The sequence below is a fragment of the Tyto alba genome, unplaced genomic scaffold (genome assembly GCF_018691265.1).
Source record: "Tyto alba isolate M040663 unplaced genomic scaffold, T.alba_DEE_v4.0 Super-Scaffold_44, whole genome shotgun sequence".
Taxonomy (NCBI): Eukaryota; Metazoa; Chordata; class Aves; order Strigiformes; family Tytonidae; genus Tyto; species Tyto alba.
In genome coordinates this window covers 15,061,460-15,077,725 of record NW_024881320.1, presented here as the reverse complement: position 1 = coordinate 15,077,725, position 16,266 = coordinate 15,061,460, and the positions used below count along the sequence as shown (strand labels likewise).

Genomic DNA, 16,266 nt, shown 5'->3' with positions numbered 1-16,266 from the left:
GGGGTGCTGAGTTTTGGGGGTGCTGCTGCTTGGGGGTGTCACTGTGTGGGTGCTGGGTCCCTGTGGGGACACTGCCAGGGGGGTGTCATCTTGTGGGTGCTGAGTTCTTGGGGTGCCGCTGCTGAGGGGTGTCACCATGGGGGGTGCTGGGTCCGGGGGAGGGGTCACTGCCAGGGGGTTGTCACCGCGTGGGTGCTGGGGGTGCCATTGATGGGGGGGGGGGTGTCACCGTGTGGGTGCCGGGTCCTCGGGTGCCTGCGCTGGGCTGAGAAGGGAGGGGCTGCGGGTGCTGCAGGCAGGGTGCCCCCCCTCCCACCGGCCCCACCGCATCGGGGGTGAGGGGGGGGAACACGGGAGGGGGACCGAGCTGTCCCCGGAGGGGAGGCTGTGGCACGGCTCAGCGCTTTGTTTGCCGTCCGACCTGTTCCCCGGGTGCCCTGTGCCCGCACCCCACCCCCGGGCTTGGGCAGCGGCAGAGCCCCGGGCCGGGGGGAGCCGGGGGGAGCCCCCCGGGGTCGGGGGGAAGATGAGGCGTTGCCTCCGCTCCTCTTGCCCGGGGTTGGGGGGGGTGTGTGTGTGTCCGCGCTCTCCGACCTTCGCCACCCCTCCTTGTCCCCATCCCCATCCCCGGGGGGGCAGCCGCCATCCACGGGGAGCCCCCGGCGAGGGGACAGTGGCGGCGGGGGTCCCTCCCCTCACCCCGGAGGAGGAGGAGGAGGGAGGAGGAGGAGGAGGAGAAGGAGGGAGGGGGAGGGAGGGGGAGGGAGAGGGAGGAGGAGGAGGGAGGAGGAGGAGGAGGAGGAGGGGGGTGGAGGAGGAGGAGGGAGGTGGAGGAGGAGGGAGGTGGAGGAGGAGGAAGGAGGAGAAGGAGGAGGAGAAGGAGGAGGAGGAGGAAGGAGGAGGAGGAGGAGGAGGAGGGAGGAGGAGGGAGGGGGAGGAGGAGGAGGAGGAGGAGGAGGAGGGAGGAGGAAGAGGAGGAGGAGGGAGGAGGAGGAGGAGGAGGGAGGAGGAGGAGGAGGAGGAGGAGGGAGGAGGAGGAGGGAGGAGGGAGGAGGGAGGAGGGAGGAGGAGGAGGAGGAGGGAGGAAGGAAGGAGGGAGGAGGGAGAGGGAGGAGGAGGAGCTATCGCCACCCTGTGCCGGGGCCTGGGCCCGCGGAGGCCGCGCCCGGCCCGGCGGAGCTTTGCCGTGGCCGGGCGGGCCGCGGAGCCGCCATGAAGGCGAGCGGAGGTGAGGCGGGGGCCGGGGGTACCCCCCGTCCCCACGGGGCGGGGGGGGGGGGGCAGCCCGGGCCGAAGGGGGGTGGGTGGGTGGGTGGGTGGGTGGGTAACGTGGCCGTCCCGCCGCCCAGAGGAGCCGGTCCTGCTGGCGGAGCTGAAGCCGGGCCGTCCCCAGCGCTACGACTGGAAATCCAGCTGCGAGACCTGGAGCGTCGCCTTCTCCCCCGACGGCGCCTGGTTTGCCTGGTCGCAGGGGCACTGCGTGGTCAAGCTGATCCCCTGGCCCCTGGGGGAGGCCGAGCTGTGAGTTTTGGGGCGGCTGGCTGGGGAAGGGGGGGGTGGGGGTGCGCGGAGCCGGGGGCTGCCCCCCCCCCCGGGGCAGCGGGAGTCAACCTCCATCCCTCCTCCTTTCTCCCAGCAGCTGCAAAGCCTCGGAGCGCAAGAGCCGCGGCGGCAAAGCGGAGGCGAGGAGCCGAGGGGCGGCCAAGGAGAAGACGCTGGAGTGCGGCCAGATCGTGTGGGGCCTGGCTTTCAGCGCCTGGCCGGCGGCAGAGGAGGGTGAGACGGACCCTGGCTGCGCCGGGGGTCTTCCCTGCCTGATCCTGGCCACCGGGCTCAACGACGGGCAGATCAAGGTCTGGGAGGTGCAGACAGGTGAGCGGCCCTCGCTGGCAGCGGGAGCAGGCCGGTGCCTCTCCCCCCTGCTCCCCCTTGGAAGGGGATCCCGTCTCCATCCTTCCCCAAACGCTTCCCCGGGGCGAGCGGGAGCCCCTGCCTGGTCTCCAGCAGGGCTGCCTGCGCCTGAGGGGCACTGCCTCCTTCCCCGTGGAGGGACAAGAGCTGAGCATGGCTCTTCTCCACAGGACACCTCCTCTTCAGCCTCTTGGGGCACCAGGATGTTGTCAGAGACCTGAGCTTTGCTCCCAATGGAAGCCTCATCCTTGTGTCGGCCTCGCGGGACAAGACCTTGCGCGTCTGGGACCTGAGCAGGGATGGTAGGAGCGTGGGGGGACGTCCCTGGTGCTAGGTCACCCCTGGCTGAAGCTGGGCTCTGCTGCGGGAAAGGTGGGAGAAACCCACCTTGGTAGGGGAGGTGGTGGGAGAGGATCTTTGGGGACAGTATTCAAGGCAGAGGGCAGAGTCCTGCGACACGGAGCAGAGCCTTCGCCTTCCAGGTAGGGCCTGGGAAGTGCAGGGAGGGGTTGCAAGGAGACAGAGCTTGGGATCTGCCCGGGGAACCCCCCAGCCCCACGTGCATTCCCTTTCAGGAAAGGGAGGGGAGAGCAGGGGCAGCCCCCAGCGCTGCCTCTCGTGCTCCCCTCTCGTGACTCGCGTGTCGGCCGTCCCCAGGGCGGCAGGTCCAGGTGCTGTCGGGCCACGTGCAGTGGGTCTACTGCTGCTCCATCTCCCCAGACTGCAGCATGCTCTGCTCCGCGGCCGGAGAGAAGTCGGTGAGTCCTGCAGGATAGGAGCCATCCCGGGTCCTGCTGAATCCTGCGCTCCCCTCAGCCCTCCTTGTCCCCACTCTGTGAGAAGGGGCCAGGCCAGAGCCACCCGCACTCCTCGGCCGTTCTGGTTCTGCACGAAGGAGCTGGAACCAGAGCCCATGCGCCTTAAACCCCAAGGGGGGGAGATGCTTCTCCCCCGTTCCCACCCCAGGGGTGCTCCCAGCCTCAGCTCCTGCCCGTGTCCCGCAGGCGCTGCTGTGGAGCATGCGGTCCTACACCCTCATCCGGAGGCTGGAGGGGCACCAGAGCAGCGTGGTGTCGTGCGACTTCTCGCCGGACTCGGCGCTCCTCGTCACCGCCTCCTACGACGCCTGTGTCATCATGTGGGACCCCTACACCGGGGAGCAGCTGAGGACGCTGCGGTACAGACCCAGAGGGGCTGGTGGGGGACCGTGGAAAGGGGGACAGAGCAATGCCGTGGGGGTTTGTCAGGGCTGGACGTGGCCTTTGCTCCTAACTGGGCATGGCCATCACCTCTCCCCGGTCTCCCGTGGCTCAAGGGGGAGGCTTTGATCTGCTGGGTTTGGCCCTTCTGCCAGCCCCGGAGCGCTGGGGATGGGGCTCACGGCAGCCTGGGGCTGACGCTGGGCTTGTTCTCTCCTCCTGCAGCCACGTCCCCTTGCACTCGGTGGTGGACTACAGCAGCGAAGTCCACACCAGCTCCCTGCGCTCCATCTGCTTCTCTCCTGAGGGCCTCTACCTGGCCACGGTGGCGGATGACAGGTGAGTGAACCCCCTCGGGGACCTCCAGCGGGAAGAGGGTCCCAGGAGGACACCACCAAAACGAACCAGGAGCTCCAAACGTCCCAGTGGGGAGCCGACCTCCTGTGCCAGGTCCCCACCAATGCCTGGTGGGAAGGGGAAAGGGCAGGCTGCCTGGGGACACCGCGGCTCGCCTGTGGCAAGGGGTAGCAAGGTCAGGGCTCTGTTGCCCCTCGGGGTGACAAACCGGGGCCCGTGTCCTCCCCCGTGCCGTGCCGCCCTCGCTGCGCCCCTCAGCGCAGTCGCTAGCTCCGCCTGCATCCAGCTCAGCGCTACAGGGGACAGTGCCTCCCGCCTTGCTGCCGTGTTGTGACACTCCTGGGATGCTCTAAGCCCGCGGGAAGAAAATCCTGCTCCAGTTTGCATGCGTTCAGGTGAACCCAGAGGCTTTCTTTCAGCTGGAGGCACCGCGTGGATGTGGGCCTGGCATCGTGTCCCCTCCCTTTCTCCTTAGGCTCCTGAGGATCTGGGCGTTGGAGCTGCGGTCGCCGGTTGCGTTTGCTCCCATGACCAACGGCCTGTGCTGCATGTACTTTCCACACGGCGGTTTCATTGCCACAGGGTGCGTATGCGGGAGAAGAGAGCGGAGAAACACGTGGCTGCTCCCTCCTCCCGCAGCTCTGGGTCTGCTCAGCGAATTCCGGGCTTCCCTGGGGGATGCAGGCTGGTTTTCCGGGCTGGGGAACGCACGGTTGCTGCAAGCTCGGGATATTTGGGGGTTATGGAGCTTTCTCGAGTCTCTCTGCCTTGTCCTCACAGCTTGTTTGGGTCCCGTTGCAGGACCAGAGATGGCCACGTCCAGTTCTGGACTGCTCCAAGGGTCCTCTCGTCGCTAAAGCACTTGTGTCGCAAAGCTCTGCGCACCTTCCTGACGACATACCAGGTCCTGGCGCTCCCCATTCCCAGGAAGCTGAAGGAATTCCTCACTTACCGGACCTTTTAAGGCGGCGTGGAAAGCAGAGGCACGGAGGCGAGAGCCCTCTGCCTGGTGGTGGGGCTCGGCCTGGGTCAGAGGAGGCACCGCAGCAACGATGTCTCGCTGATTCGTGAGCTGTGGGGCAGGAGGATTGCTGCTCCCCTTGTTTTGGGGCTCCGTCTGTGAACGCGGAGGGATTTTTTGGTATAATAATACTAGGACCCAGCAAAAATGCATGCAGAGGGCAAGGGGCACGGCTGCGGTGGCTCCGCCGGGGACACGGGTCCCCCTGTCCCCCTGCTAGCTGCAAGTTTGGGGTCAGGTGCTTTTGCTTCCAAGTGCAATGTTGTGGGTTGAAGGGTAGCAGCCACAGCCTGAGCAGAGCTTTTGTTGTTCGTACGAATACAGGGGGGGGCTACAACTGTCCCCAACAAAACCGACCCTCACCGGAACCGGCTCGTACTGTAGCTTAGTTCCCGGAGGAGTGTGGTCTCTGCTGCTCTCCAGGTCTGGCCGTGAGCTGGACAAACCCGAGGTCTTTGCGGGCTAGACGACAGCGATGACAGAATAAAAAACGATTCCTCACCTCTTTCCTCTTGGCTTGTAGAGGTGATGTGGGGACACCTGGCAGGGCAGGCTCCAGCCCTCCTGCCGTGGCTGTCAGGGTGGCAGTGGGGGCTCACTCAGCTCTGAGGTGCAGCAGACCAGTAAGTGTTCAGCGGTGGGTGCCGGGGAGGAGCAGCCCACGGTGAAGGTGGGGTGTGGGGCTTCAACGCAGCCCCCCGGCTCCCATTGTTCTGTTGCTTTTTCTCCCCGCTGGAGCACTCGAGCAGCCTGATGGCCAGACACGCTGTGCACGAAGCAGTCTTGTGCGCTTGCCTCCCTCCAGCTTGGCTGGTGGCTGGAGTGACAGCGCGTGCTTTGAGTCCCCTGCAGGCCAGAGGGCTCGGTCTGCGCACGAGCCCACGGCTGTGACCCCAGATGATGGGAGAAGACGGGGAACGTCTCCTCTAAACTGCTCCCCGGGATGTTTTCCCTTGGGAGCAGCTTGCTGTGCACGGCTGCCCCGCTCAGCTGCACGAGCAGCAGGGTGGCACAAGCCAGGGCTGCACCGCTCGGCGCGTGAGCGGCTCTGCCCCTGCGAGGGGGGAGGTTTTGCAGGCAGGTGGGAGCAGCCAGAATTCAGCCTGTGCGGGTGCGACGCCTTTGCAATGGGGCGGGGGGATGAGCCTTGACCCCTTCCCTTCGGTCCTTGCTGCACAGGAAGGAAAAAGAAAAGACAAGTGCAACCTGCTGCGCTTTAGAGGAGTCTGTATTTCCTGGTGAAGCTTAGAAACAACGCTGCCCGATTCTCGTGACCCAGCTGTGGGTACAAGGCTTCCAAAAAGGAAGAGGAGAGCTGCAGGGAGCAGCTCCGGGCACGGGGCCGACGGTCCCTTCCAGCCGCGCCGAGATCCGGCAACGCAAGCGAACGTCCACGCGGCAGGACTCAGGCTTCGGCCACGATCAGGTCCCTGGTGACTTGGAAAGCTGCGATGAGGGAGCTCAGCTGAATCTTTTCACTGGTCCCAGCAGCCAGCCGGTACCTGGAGCGGGGGGCAAGGGCAGGTTCAGGTGTTTACACCACTGTCCACACCCCGACAAAGCGACAGCCCTGGCCAGGGTGGATGCGCAGGGGCTGCGGGTGTCTGCCAGGGCCCGCCATGGCCCGGTAGCGGTGACCCCCGTGGGGTGGGCGCGCTGGCAGCCCCCCAGGCCGGGGAGTTGTGGGGCGTCGGGCCGGGGTGAACGGACACTTACTCGATGTCTGCCATTTTGATCAGCAACTGGATGCGGATCGAGGGGGGGAAATCAACTGTGGAGAGAAGGAGGTGGCACGTGTTGGTGAGGGGGGGACACACCGTTGGCCCTCCCTGGGTCAGCAGGAGCCGCCCCCCGTGAGCCCCCCCCCCCCCCCCCACCTCTGTGCACAAACAGATGGATCTCGGTGAGGATGTCCTGCAGGGCCAAGCCCTTCAGCGTCTTCAGCTCCATGATTTCTGAGATGAGAGTGAGTGAAGGGCTTTCTTCCAGGCCTTTTCCTGCGAGATCCTGCTCCTCACCCCCACGACAACCCTGAGGACCCTCCCCAGCGAGCAGCACCCACCCCAGCCGGAGCAGGAGGCCACAGGATGGGAAGCCCCGGAAAAGGGGAGGATTTATAACAGCAGGAATTAAACCCCAGGGCCAGCGGAGGGAAAAGGATACTGCGATAGGCAGTGGAAAAGTCCTGGTTCAGCATCCAGTCGAGGATGTTGGCGATGTCAGACTTGAGGGGGTGTCCCGTGCAGGTGTAGACGTTCTCCTCCGTCACCTTCCCAAAGGCCATGGTGGTACTCTGAGGAAGAGAAGGGTGGAGGAAGGATGAAGAGCTCGGCCCTTCTTCCACCGCCCGCTCCAGGGCAGCTGCCTGCGTGGGGCCGACGTGGCCACGGTCTGTACCTGCAAGATATTGAGGGCTCTGCGCATGTCGCCGCTCGAGAGGGTCACCAGAGCCTTCATCCCGTCCTCGGTCACGTCCACCCTGGAAAACAAGACCTGGGGCTGCAGAGGGAGCCAGCGCTGCTGGAGGGAAATACAACCAGGGAAAACCAAGCCTGCTGCTCCTCCCGGTGTTAGGGAATGGGGAAAAAGGGGGTGCGGAGGATGCTGTGGAGCCCCCCCGGCTCACCCCTCCTCCTGTATGACATGCTGCAGCCGCGGCACCATCAGCTCCGGGGTGAGGGGGCCGAAGCGGAAGCGCGTGCAGCGGGACTGCAGGGCGGGGATGATCTTGGAGAGGTAGTTGCAGATGAGGCAAAAGCGGGTGTTTTCCGTGAACTTCTCGATCACTGCGAAGAGGAGGGAGGAGAGGCTGGGCCTCAGCTGCTGCCTCCTACGGGCTGGCGCCCCGTGCCAGGCTGGGCAAGGCTGAAGGGTCCCCAAGCGCCCCTCACCTCGCCTCAGGGCGTTCTGAGCATCCTGGGTCATGGCATCAGCTTCATCCAGGATGACGAGCTTGAAGCCTTTCCTTAAAAAGGTGAGAAAAAGGGGGAGGTGGCTTTGTTGCTGGAGAAGGGGGAGCGGGGGATGCTTATTCCCAGCCTGACCCCCACAAACGCTCCCAGGGAGCCCTCCTTTCCCCACCAGACTGGCATCCTTACCACCCTCATCCTCCCTGCTCACCCCTGGCTCTTTCCCATCCACTCCGGCTCGCTTCCCACCCCAGGAGCCCCCCCACCCCCCCCACCCCCAAACCCACTTCCTAAGCTGAGTGCCAGGGCAGGCTCTGTTGGCGGGGGGGTGACAAAGGGACGGGGAGTTTTGGGAAGCGCAGACCCACCACTTACTTAAAGATGGTCCTGGTGCTGGCGAAGCTCAGGATGGGCCCTCGGACGATGTCAATACCCCGGTCGTCGGAGGCGTTGAGCTGGAGGGAGGTGGTGTGGATCCACATCCCTGTCACAGGATGCCCCCGTGGGGGGGTGTGGGGACCCTACTATCACCCCCCCCCCCCCCCGCCCCCATCCTCACTTACCTCCAGCACCATGGAGCCAAACTCCCGCCCCCGGTAGAGCTGCTTGGCACAGGCGAGGATGGTCGAGGTCTTACCGGTACCGGGAGGGCCATAGAGGAGAAGATGTGGGAGCCGATCCTCGCTGATGAACCGCTGCACTGGAGAAGGGATAACGGGCTTGGGGGCTGCCCGGTCCCCCCCCGGGTGGTGCTGCAGGGCGGGGGTTACTCACCAGGGGGGGTTGGGGGGGGGTTATTTACCGGTGCTGAGGATATCCCTGTGAGACACCAGCTCCGAGAGCGTCTGCGGCCGGTACTTCTCCACCCTGCACCGGAGTGCGGTGGCAGGGGGGTGAGCCCGGGGCAGTGCCCGCTGCTTCCCCCCGCTTGTGGTTGCAGTTGCGTTCCCGGTCCCTGCCTGCTCCCGCACCTGGTTCCGTTTCAGTTCCCACTCCTGTTCCCATTCCCGGTCCTGCTCCCATTCCCGCTCCCGGTTCCATTCCCGCTCCCGGTTCCCGGTCCTGCTCCCATTCCCGCTCCCGGTTCCATTTCCACTCCTGTTCCCGTTCCCCGTCCTGCTCCCATTCCCGCTCCCGGTTACATTCCCGCTCCTGTTCCCGTTCCCGGTCCTGCTCCCCTTCCCGGTTCTGCTCCCGGTTTCATTCCCGCTCCCGGTTCCGTTCCCGGTTCCATTTCCACTCCTGTTCCTGTTCCCGGTCCTGCTCCCCTTCCCAGTTCCGTTCCCGGTTCCATTCCCGGTTCTGCTCCCGTTCCCGCTCCTGTTCCCATTCCCGGTCCCGGTTCCATTCCCGCTCCTGTTCCCGTTCCCGGCCCTGCTCCCCTTCCCGGTCCCGTTCCCGGTTCCGTTCCCGGTTCCGTTCCCGGTTCCGTTCCCGGTTCCGTTCCCGGTCCCTCCCGTACCACGGCAGGTTCCCGCCGCCCGCTCGCGCCATCTCCGCTGTCTCGCGAGAGGGGCGGGGCGAGGCGGGGCTTGGGCTGGGGGCGGGGGGGGCGGCGCTGGGAGGTGCTAAAGCGGGGGGGGGGGGGGCATGGTTTTGGGGAGAGGGAGGTGCTGGCTGTGCTTTTGGGGGGCGGGGCACCGGGAATCGCTGAAGCGAAGTTGTGGGCGTGGGGGGGGGGACACAGCACCGGAGCAAGGTCATGGGCGCGATGGGGAGGGGGGGTCAGGGTGCCGGCGTTCATCAAAGCGAGGTGGGGGGGAGCACGGCACCGGGGGCCAAGCCTTGGCCTGGTTTTGGCCCAGACCAGCCACTACCGATCGTCCCCAGCGCAGTTCAGGCGCCAGCGGAGGCCGGGGATTAGTCCCCGGGGAACGTCTCGTTTTGGGCCGGGGTCCGGCACGGGTGGTGATGCACCGGGATCTGCCCCTCTTGCCGCCGGCCTTGCCTCTGCTCCTGGTGGGTTATTTCAGGAGCGAGCGGAGCTCGCCGGGCTCGTGAGCTGCTTCTGGGGCAGCAAGAGGGGCGAGCGGCTCCGTGCCACCGTTGCCGGTGTCACGAGGATTGTCCCCAAGGTTTGCAGCCTGGCAGGGGCAGGTCAGAGGGAAGAGGAGACGTGTGAGTTACGGCCATGAACCAAAGCAAAGTGGCGGTGCCCCTTTCTGCAGGGGGGGTCCTCCTGGAAGTGTGGCAAGGCACCTCCCGGCTCAGCTGCCCAGGGGACACTTGGCAAAGTTGGTCTGAATAAAACCAAGTGCTTCCCTGCGTGGGGAGGTTTGACCCAGCCTCACCGTTCCTGCCTTGGGTATCGCTGGAGTTGCCTGAAACAAGACCTCTGTCAACTTACTGGCTTTTCCATTTGCAGCGCTGACACAGGCGCCTCCAGTTTGCCACCGCTCCCTCCCATATCACAACTGCTTTTATGGTTGGACTCGATCTTAAAGGTCTTTTCCAACCTAAATGATTCCATGATGAAAGGAAATTGCGGGCATGCTTTTGAGGAGATCACAGTGCGGATACTCGTGAAAGCAAGGTCATGTCTGTGCTTTTGGGAAAGCACAGCACCAGGAATTGCTAAAGCAAGGTTCTGGACATGCCTTCGGGGACAGCGTGGTGCTGGGAGGTCCTAAAGCAAGGTTGTGGGCATGCTTTTGGGGAGAGTGAGGTGCTGGTGTTCACCAAAGCAAGGTGGTGCCTCTGCTTTTGGGGAGGGCATGGCACCAGGAAAGCAAAGTTGTGACCCTGCACTTGGAAAGCTCTGTGGGTGAGAGGGGCACCCAAAGGTGCTGGGGTGAAGGGCGGCAGCTCCGGGGGGCTGCCTGGGAGCTGGGGGAGAAGAGACCCGCTGTGATTCCCTGAGTGTGATGGGAGCAGCAAACTTGGGAGGGGGCTGTGAGGACGGGAACACCCTTATCCCCGTCCCTGCCGCTTCCTGGTGCGTGAAAGCAGCCTGAAGATTTTCAAGTCTCTTTTTTATGGTTGACTAACTTAAAAAATCAGCCCTGACTCTGTCCCTCACGTTTGTCTGAGTAACAAGGGTGTTTCTGCCTGGGGTGGGTGGCTCCCAGCTATTCCTGGAGGTGCTGGATGCAGCCTCTTCTTATCAGAGTTGTCTCCAAAAGAAGAGGGGTCCATGCTGTTTCAGGCTGGGCTTTGGCAAATGGCTGGAGACTCCTTAGAGAAGAGACTTAGAGGGAAGAATAACCTAAGCTGGCTGGCGGGGATGCTCAGACGCTGCTCTGGTTTACATACCATGGGCGGAGAAAGGAAGGCAGGATTGTGGTGAGGAGCTCTGGCCGGGGAAGTGCAGGTGGAGAGATGACGGGAAGAGATCTGTTGGGAAGTAGAGGTGATGATGGGGAGTGTATCAGAGGGGCGAGAAAAATCATGGGGAAATCCCGTTACTGACAAGGGAAGGGAAAACACATCAAGAGCTCCAGGTCAAATCCTGTAGCAACCCCAAAAGCTGCCAGAGGGCAGCTGCTTTCCTATTCTTTTTTCCTTTTTTTTTTATTTATTTTTTTTTTCCTATTTCTCCCCTCCCCCCCCAACCCCTGTAAGGGAATGCAGGAGCTCAAAGCTTGGAGCCTCTGGGCGCAGGACGGCTGTGACAGATGGCCCTTCTGATGGCAGCCAAGGACCTGCGAGGTCCTTCCCCAGCACCCGGGAACCGGCTGGGAGGTGCGACCTGGAGCCTGACGGGCTTGGGCTTCTCCCCTGCCTCTGCCTGCAGATGTGCTGTTCTCTCCTCACGTCTGCCTTTGCCTGGGGCAGGTGCTTGCCCTTAGAAATGGATTTTTTCTAGGCGCTTCCTCCCTGCCGTACCCCATCATTATTAAATCTTGAGCTCCAGACCAGGCAAAATGTTTGGAGGAGGCAGACGAAGTCTTCTGCTTGTGGCCAGTGTGCACGCTCAAATCCATGGTGATATCTCTCACAGGCGATTTCACCTCTTTCTTGACCAGATTGCTTTAAAGATTATTTTTTAAAAAAATTGATTGTTGCTTAATATTGTTATAATTGATGGGTGCATCCCCCCACAATGATTCTGCATCGTTAGGACAAGCTGAATTATTAAGCGGTGTCTGAGCTGTCTGTCTTGGCTTATTTACCTGTTATACCTCTTGGGCAGGGGACTGGCAGGTCACATCTGAATTGGTAAACAGCATTATAAATTTATAGCCCTGTTGATAGGTTTGTTAACAGCCCTGAGGCATCAGGTGCACGCCTTCAGAAGAGGATGAGGGAATTCCAGGTAAATGGTGGCAGGGATGCTTTTTCACAAGGAAGAAAACCAGGGGCTCTTCGAGAGGTGAGGTCCAAGAGGTGGACCCATCCAGCGATGACGTGGCGGTGCTGTTCTGTATATTAATAAAGAATAAATAAGAATGATGATATCAGAAGGGCCCCTTGCACGCAGAGTGTCTCCCAGTGTCCTTTAAGATGAACAGTGGCCTTCAAGATGAACAGAGCCAACCCTGAATTTAAGGGGTCAGCAACAAGCCAGAGCAACTATTTAGCACTCATGGCCAATGGTCATGTAAAAGTGTTGTGGGGTGGTTTTGTGGCGGATTTGGTGGGAAAAGCCTTGTGTGATGGTGTGAGGACTCGCAATCCAGCGAAGGGTTGGTTTCACAAGGGTGGGTTTGGTTGGGTTTGCCTGGCGGGTGATGAGCTGGCCGTGCCGAGGGGATGCCCTCTCCCTTCCCAGCTGGCTGCTGTGCCCTGGCAGAGCATCCCCCTCGCTGGGCGCCATGTGAAGGTGAACCTGATTTAAAGAGATTCTCAGTAGCTCCAAGCTCACGGATGCGCAGGAAAACCAACATAGGTGAATTAAGTCATTACAAGATCACAAGTCAAATGAAGCACGTCATTGGGAAAAGCCAGCACGGATTTACCAAGGGCAAAACCTACTTGACAAACCCGATTACCTTCCACAACAAAGTGGATGTTGGGGTGAGCAGTGGACATTGTCTACCTGGATTTCTCCAAGGCTTTCGATACAGTTCCCCACAGCCTCCTCCTAGAGACACAGATACGTTTCCATCTAGAGAAATGTCGGTGCGGTGGGGGGGATCTGGCTGCCAGGCTGCACCCAGAGCGGGGTGAGAGATGGCTCCTTTTCAGACTGGCAACCCGTCACAAGTGAAGTCCCCCAGGGATCGATACTGGGCCCAATGCTCTTTAATATCTTCATAAGTGATCGGGATGACGGATCAAGTGTCCCCTGATGAAGTTTGCTGCCGATACCAAAGTGGGGAAGTGGACACCTGGGAAGGGAGAGCCACCCTGCAGGAAGAGCTGGATAGGCTGGAGGAGTGGGCTGACAAGAGCCTTGTGAAGTTCAACAAGGCCAAGTGTAAGGTCTTGCACCTGGGAAAATATTATCCAGGAATGCAGCAGAGGCTGGGATCTACCTGGCTGGAGAGCAGCTCTGTGGAGAGGGACCTGGGGGTCCTGGGGGACAACAAGCTCAACGTGAGTGAACAGGGAGCTGCAGTGGCCCAGCAAGCCAACGGGGTGCTGGGCTGCATCAACAAGGGCATCACCAGCAGAGATAAAGAAGTCATCATCCCACTCTACTCAACGCTCATCAGGCCACACCTAGAATACCGTGTTCAGTTTTGGCCCCTGCTCTACAAAAAAGGTGTTGACAGGCTGGAGAGGGTCCAGAGAAGGACCGCAAAGATGATCAAGGGACTGGGCAGCCGTGTGAGGAAAGGCTGGGAGAACTGGGTTTGTTCAACCTTGAGAAGAGAAGTCTTAGGGGAGACCTTATCCCCATGTTCCAGTGTTTAAAGGGTGGGTACAAAGAAGACGGAGACTCCCTTTTTACAAGGAGTCATATGGAAAAGACGAGGGGGCGTGGGTACAAGCTACTCCTGGGGAGATTCCAAGTGGACAGAAGAGGACAATTTTTCACAAGAGCAACCAGCCACTGGGATAATCTCCCCTGGGAAGTGGTGGATTCCCCAACACTGGACACTTCTAAGATTCAGCTGGACAGGGTGCTGGGCCACCTTGTCTAGACCAGGCTTCTGCCAGGAAAGGTTGGGCCAGATGATCCCTGAGGTCCCTTCCAACTTGGTATTCTGTGACTGATTCTATGAAGATACATTTTATATGAACGGATTGTGCCAAAACCAACTTGTGTTTAAGAAATGAAGTAGTTAATGTTGCTGAGTAACAATGCACACAGCTAGCCTGCGTACGAAATCCAGGCACTGATAACGAAGGAAATTAATAATTCAAGCTGTGCAAGGCTGTAGAATAGAGAAACACAGGTTTTCTTATTGACCTCAGGCCCATTCCCACCATCCATAATGTGCATCCATCTTTCGCACCGCAGGCCAGCCCGGGTCCGAGCACGTGAGTTGTCCCACCAACTGCAATAGGGTTTTTTGGGGAGCATGAGGTTTGGCGTACACCCAAAATCACTGCAGGTCTGCTGTCGCTGGTGGTTTTTTTTTTTTTATTTTCTCCCAGCAGAGTCTCCCTGCTTGTGTTTTGGATTATTTTATTTTATTTTATTTTATTTATTTTTATTTTATCTTATTTTATTATTTTATTTTATAATTTTATTTTATTTTATTTTGCTTTATTTATTTATTTTGAAAGGCAAATTCTGGGACTGTGGGAATTTGTTTTGCACTGGAAGCTGGTGGAGTCATGGCGAGGGGGAGCAGCAGCATGGGCAAAGGATGCCAAGGGGGATCCACTTGCTCCCCAGCACCCCAGTTTTGAGTTGGGGCTCTCAGCATCCTCTCTCTTTCGGGTACCATTCTTCCCTCCCTTGTCATCTGATCTGGAAACAGTGGACGCAGAAATGGCTGGGCTGGTAGATTGGATGTTTTAGGGACAAAAAATAATCTGTTGTTGCAAATGCGCTGAGTACAGATTGTGCCTTGCCCGCTTATCTCTGGTTTGGTTGTTGGGAGACTTGATTAACCACAGAAGCCATCAGGAGAGAAAATTTCCATCGTGTTTTTTTTTTTTTTTTTTTTTTTTTCTCCTGTGCTCCAGTTAATGATGGGAATTGCATCGCATTTCCAACACGGGCGGTAGTGAAATATCTGGCGATCACTGCCTTCCCCAGGCGCCTGCCGCAGCAGTCAGGCGAACGCTGGCCTTTCCAGAGGGCTCTGCCTCCTTCTTCCCAGAGAAAAAGCCGGCAGAGAGGGAGGGTGCTTCTCCCCTGGGACCCCCGCAGCCCCTGGGGCTGCACCAGTGCCCACCAGTGCATCCCAGCTGCTGCAGTGCTGCTCCCTCCCATCCACCCCAGCTAAGACACCCCGTTGAAACAAGTAAATATAAATATATATATATATATATATGCATGTGAAATTCAGAACAAAATTGAGACTGCAGCCCAGCTAAGATGGGATCCTCTATAGTATGAAATTGCAGCAGGTTTTTCCTTAGAGCTGCTGGCTCTGTTGCTGAGGTGTTTTCACTGCCTGGTCCCGCTGTGGTTTGAAAAATGCCTGAGTGAGCCCCAGCCTGATCCAAACATGTTAAGCAGAAGGAAACAGCTCCGTGCAGTTCCGTTTGGCATTCCCTTTTTATTGCTATTCTATTCTATCATTATATATTATATTATATTATATTATATTATATTATATTATATTTATATTAATTATATTATATTATATTATATTATATTATATTATATTATATTATATTATATTATATTATATTATATTATATTATATTATATTATATTATAATGTTATGTTATGTTATGTTATATCATATCATATATTATATTATATTATGTCATATCATATTATATATTATATTATAATTCTGTTCAGTTTGGGTATGTGAGTCTGGCATCCCTTTTAAAATTCTATTCTATTCTATTCTATTCTATTCTATTCTATTCTATTCTATTCTATTCTATTCTATTCTATTCTATTCTATTCCATTCCATTCCATTCCATTCCATTCCATTCCATTCCATCCGTTCCATTCTTCTTTTCAGTTTGGGTATGATAGTCTGGCATCTCCTTTTAATTTTATTTATATCATATCATATCATATCATATCATATCATATCATATCATATCATACCATATCATATCATATCATATCATATCATATCATATATGATATATATTATATAATATCATATATTATATTATATTTGGTTGTTTATATATAATATAATATAATATAATATAATATAATATAATATAATATAATATAATATAATATAATATAATATAATATAATATAATATAATATAAATTATAATTAATTAATTATGCTTCCTTTTCTCCTTTTCTCCTTCCTCTTCTTATTCCTCCTCTTCTTCCTCTTCTTCCTTTTCTCTTTCTTCTTCTTCCAGAATTGGCTTTTTGAACGCTTTTGACATATTTTCCTCCCCTTTGCCACCCCTCCCCAGCCCCTTTGGAGGCTCCCCTGGCCGGTGGCAGCGGGTGCTGGCTGGGTCCTGCCCTCGGCCACTGCCCCGCTCTCACCCGGGGAGCTGCTGGTGTTTCCCGTACCGGGGGGGCCCCTCTGAGCCCCTCACAGACAGTGCTGGGGAGACTGCAGAGCCAGGGTGGCTGCAGCTTTGGGTCCCTTCCTGGCAGCACAGCACAAAACTGACCTGAAAGCTAAAATTCCAGTAATTTCTATAAAATGCCTCCAACCTGCTTCTTCCCGCCCTCAAAGAGAGGGTTTGAAGGTAAACAAATGGGCTGTTCCTGAGAGGGAGGAAAAGGGACGTGTGTGGTCATCCCAACACGGGGGCAAGCCTGGAAATGAAAATGTCTGATTAAAAAAAAAGGCAAAAATCAGTAAATTTCAAACTTTTTTATCCATATCCCGACTTGGAGCGAGATGACCACTGCAAGCACGGCTG

General features: G+C 58.0%; 2 protein-coding genes across 5 annotated transcripts; one reads left to right on the top strand and one right to left on the bottom strand.

Moving 5' to 3' along the window:
• The first annotated feature begins 1,114 nt into the window (after positions 1-1,114).
• WSB2 (WD repeat and SOCS box containing 2) lies at positions 1,115-4,995 on the top strand. 4 transcript variants are annotated; one of them, XR_006166726.1, is made up of 9 exons: positions 1,115-1,228; positions 1,350-1,521; positions 1,637-1,872; positions 2,082-2,213; positions 2,569-2,669; positions 2,916-3,088; positions 3,336-3,449; positions 3,726-3,862; positions 3,943-4,051. XR_006166726.1 is itself a non-coding variant. In XM_042805246.1 (9 exons), the coding sequence occupies exons 1-9, from the start codon at positions 1,213-1,215 to the stop codon at positions 4,429-4,431; spliced, it is 1,212 nt and encodes a 403-aa protein (XP_042661180.1). In that variant the 5' UTR covers positions 1,115-1,212; the 3' UTR covers positions 4,432-4,995. The 4 variants fall into 4 exon arrangements, 3 of the variants coding, with proteins under 3 accessions (XP_042661180.1, XP_042661179.1, XP_042661181.1); XM_042805246.1 differs by lacking the exon at positions 3,726-3,862 and adding an exon at positions 4,269-4,995 and having other exon boundaries at positions 1,640-1,872; positions 3,943-4,050; XM_042805245.1 differs by lacking the exon at positions 3,726-3,862 and adding an exon at positions 4,269-4,995 and having other exon boundaries at positions 3,943-4,050.
• Positions 4,996-5,698: 703 nt separating this feature from the next.
• Positions 5,699-8,932, bottom strand: RFC5 (replication factor C subunit 5). The gene is made up of 11 exons (XM_042805248.1): positions 8,860-8,932; positions 8,200-8,264; positions 7,961-8,097; positions 7,773-7,852; positions 7,380-7,453; positions 7,115-7,274; positions 6,886-6,967; positions 6,652-6,781; positions 6,366-6,443; positions 6,205-6,259; positions 5,699-5,990 (listed from the first exon to the last, which is right to left on the bottom strand). Exons 1-11 carry the CDS (start codon positions 8,889-8,891, stop codon positions 5,894-5,896), a joined length of 990 nt encoding a protein of 329 aa, XP_042661182.1. The 5' UTR covers positions 8,892-8,932; the 3' UTR covers positions 5,699-5,893.
• Positions 8,933-16,266: the final 7,334 nt, after the last annotated feature.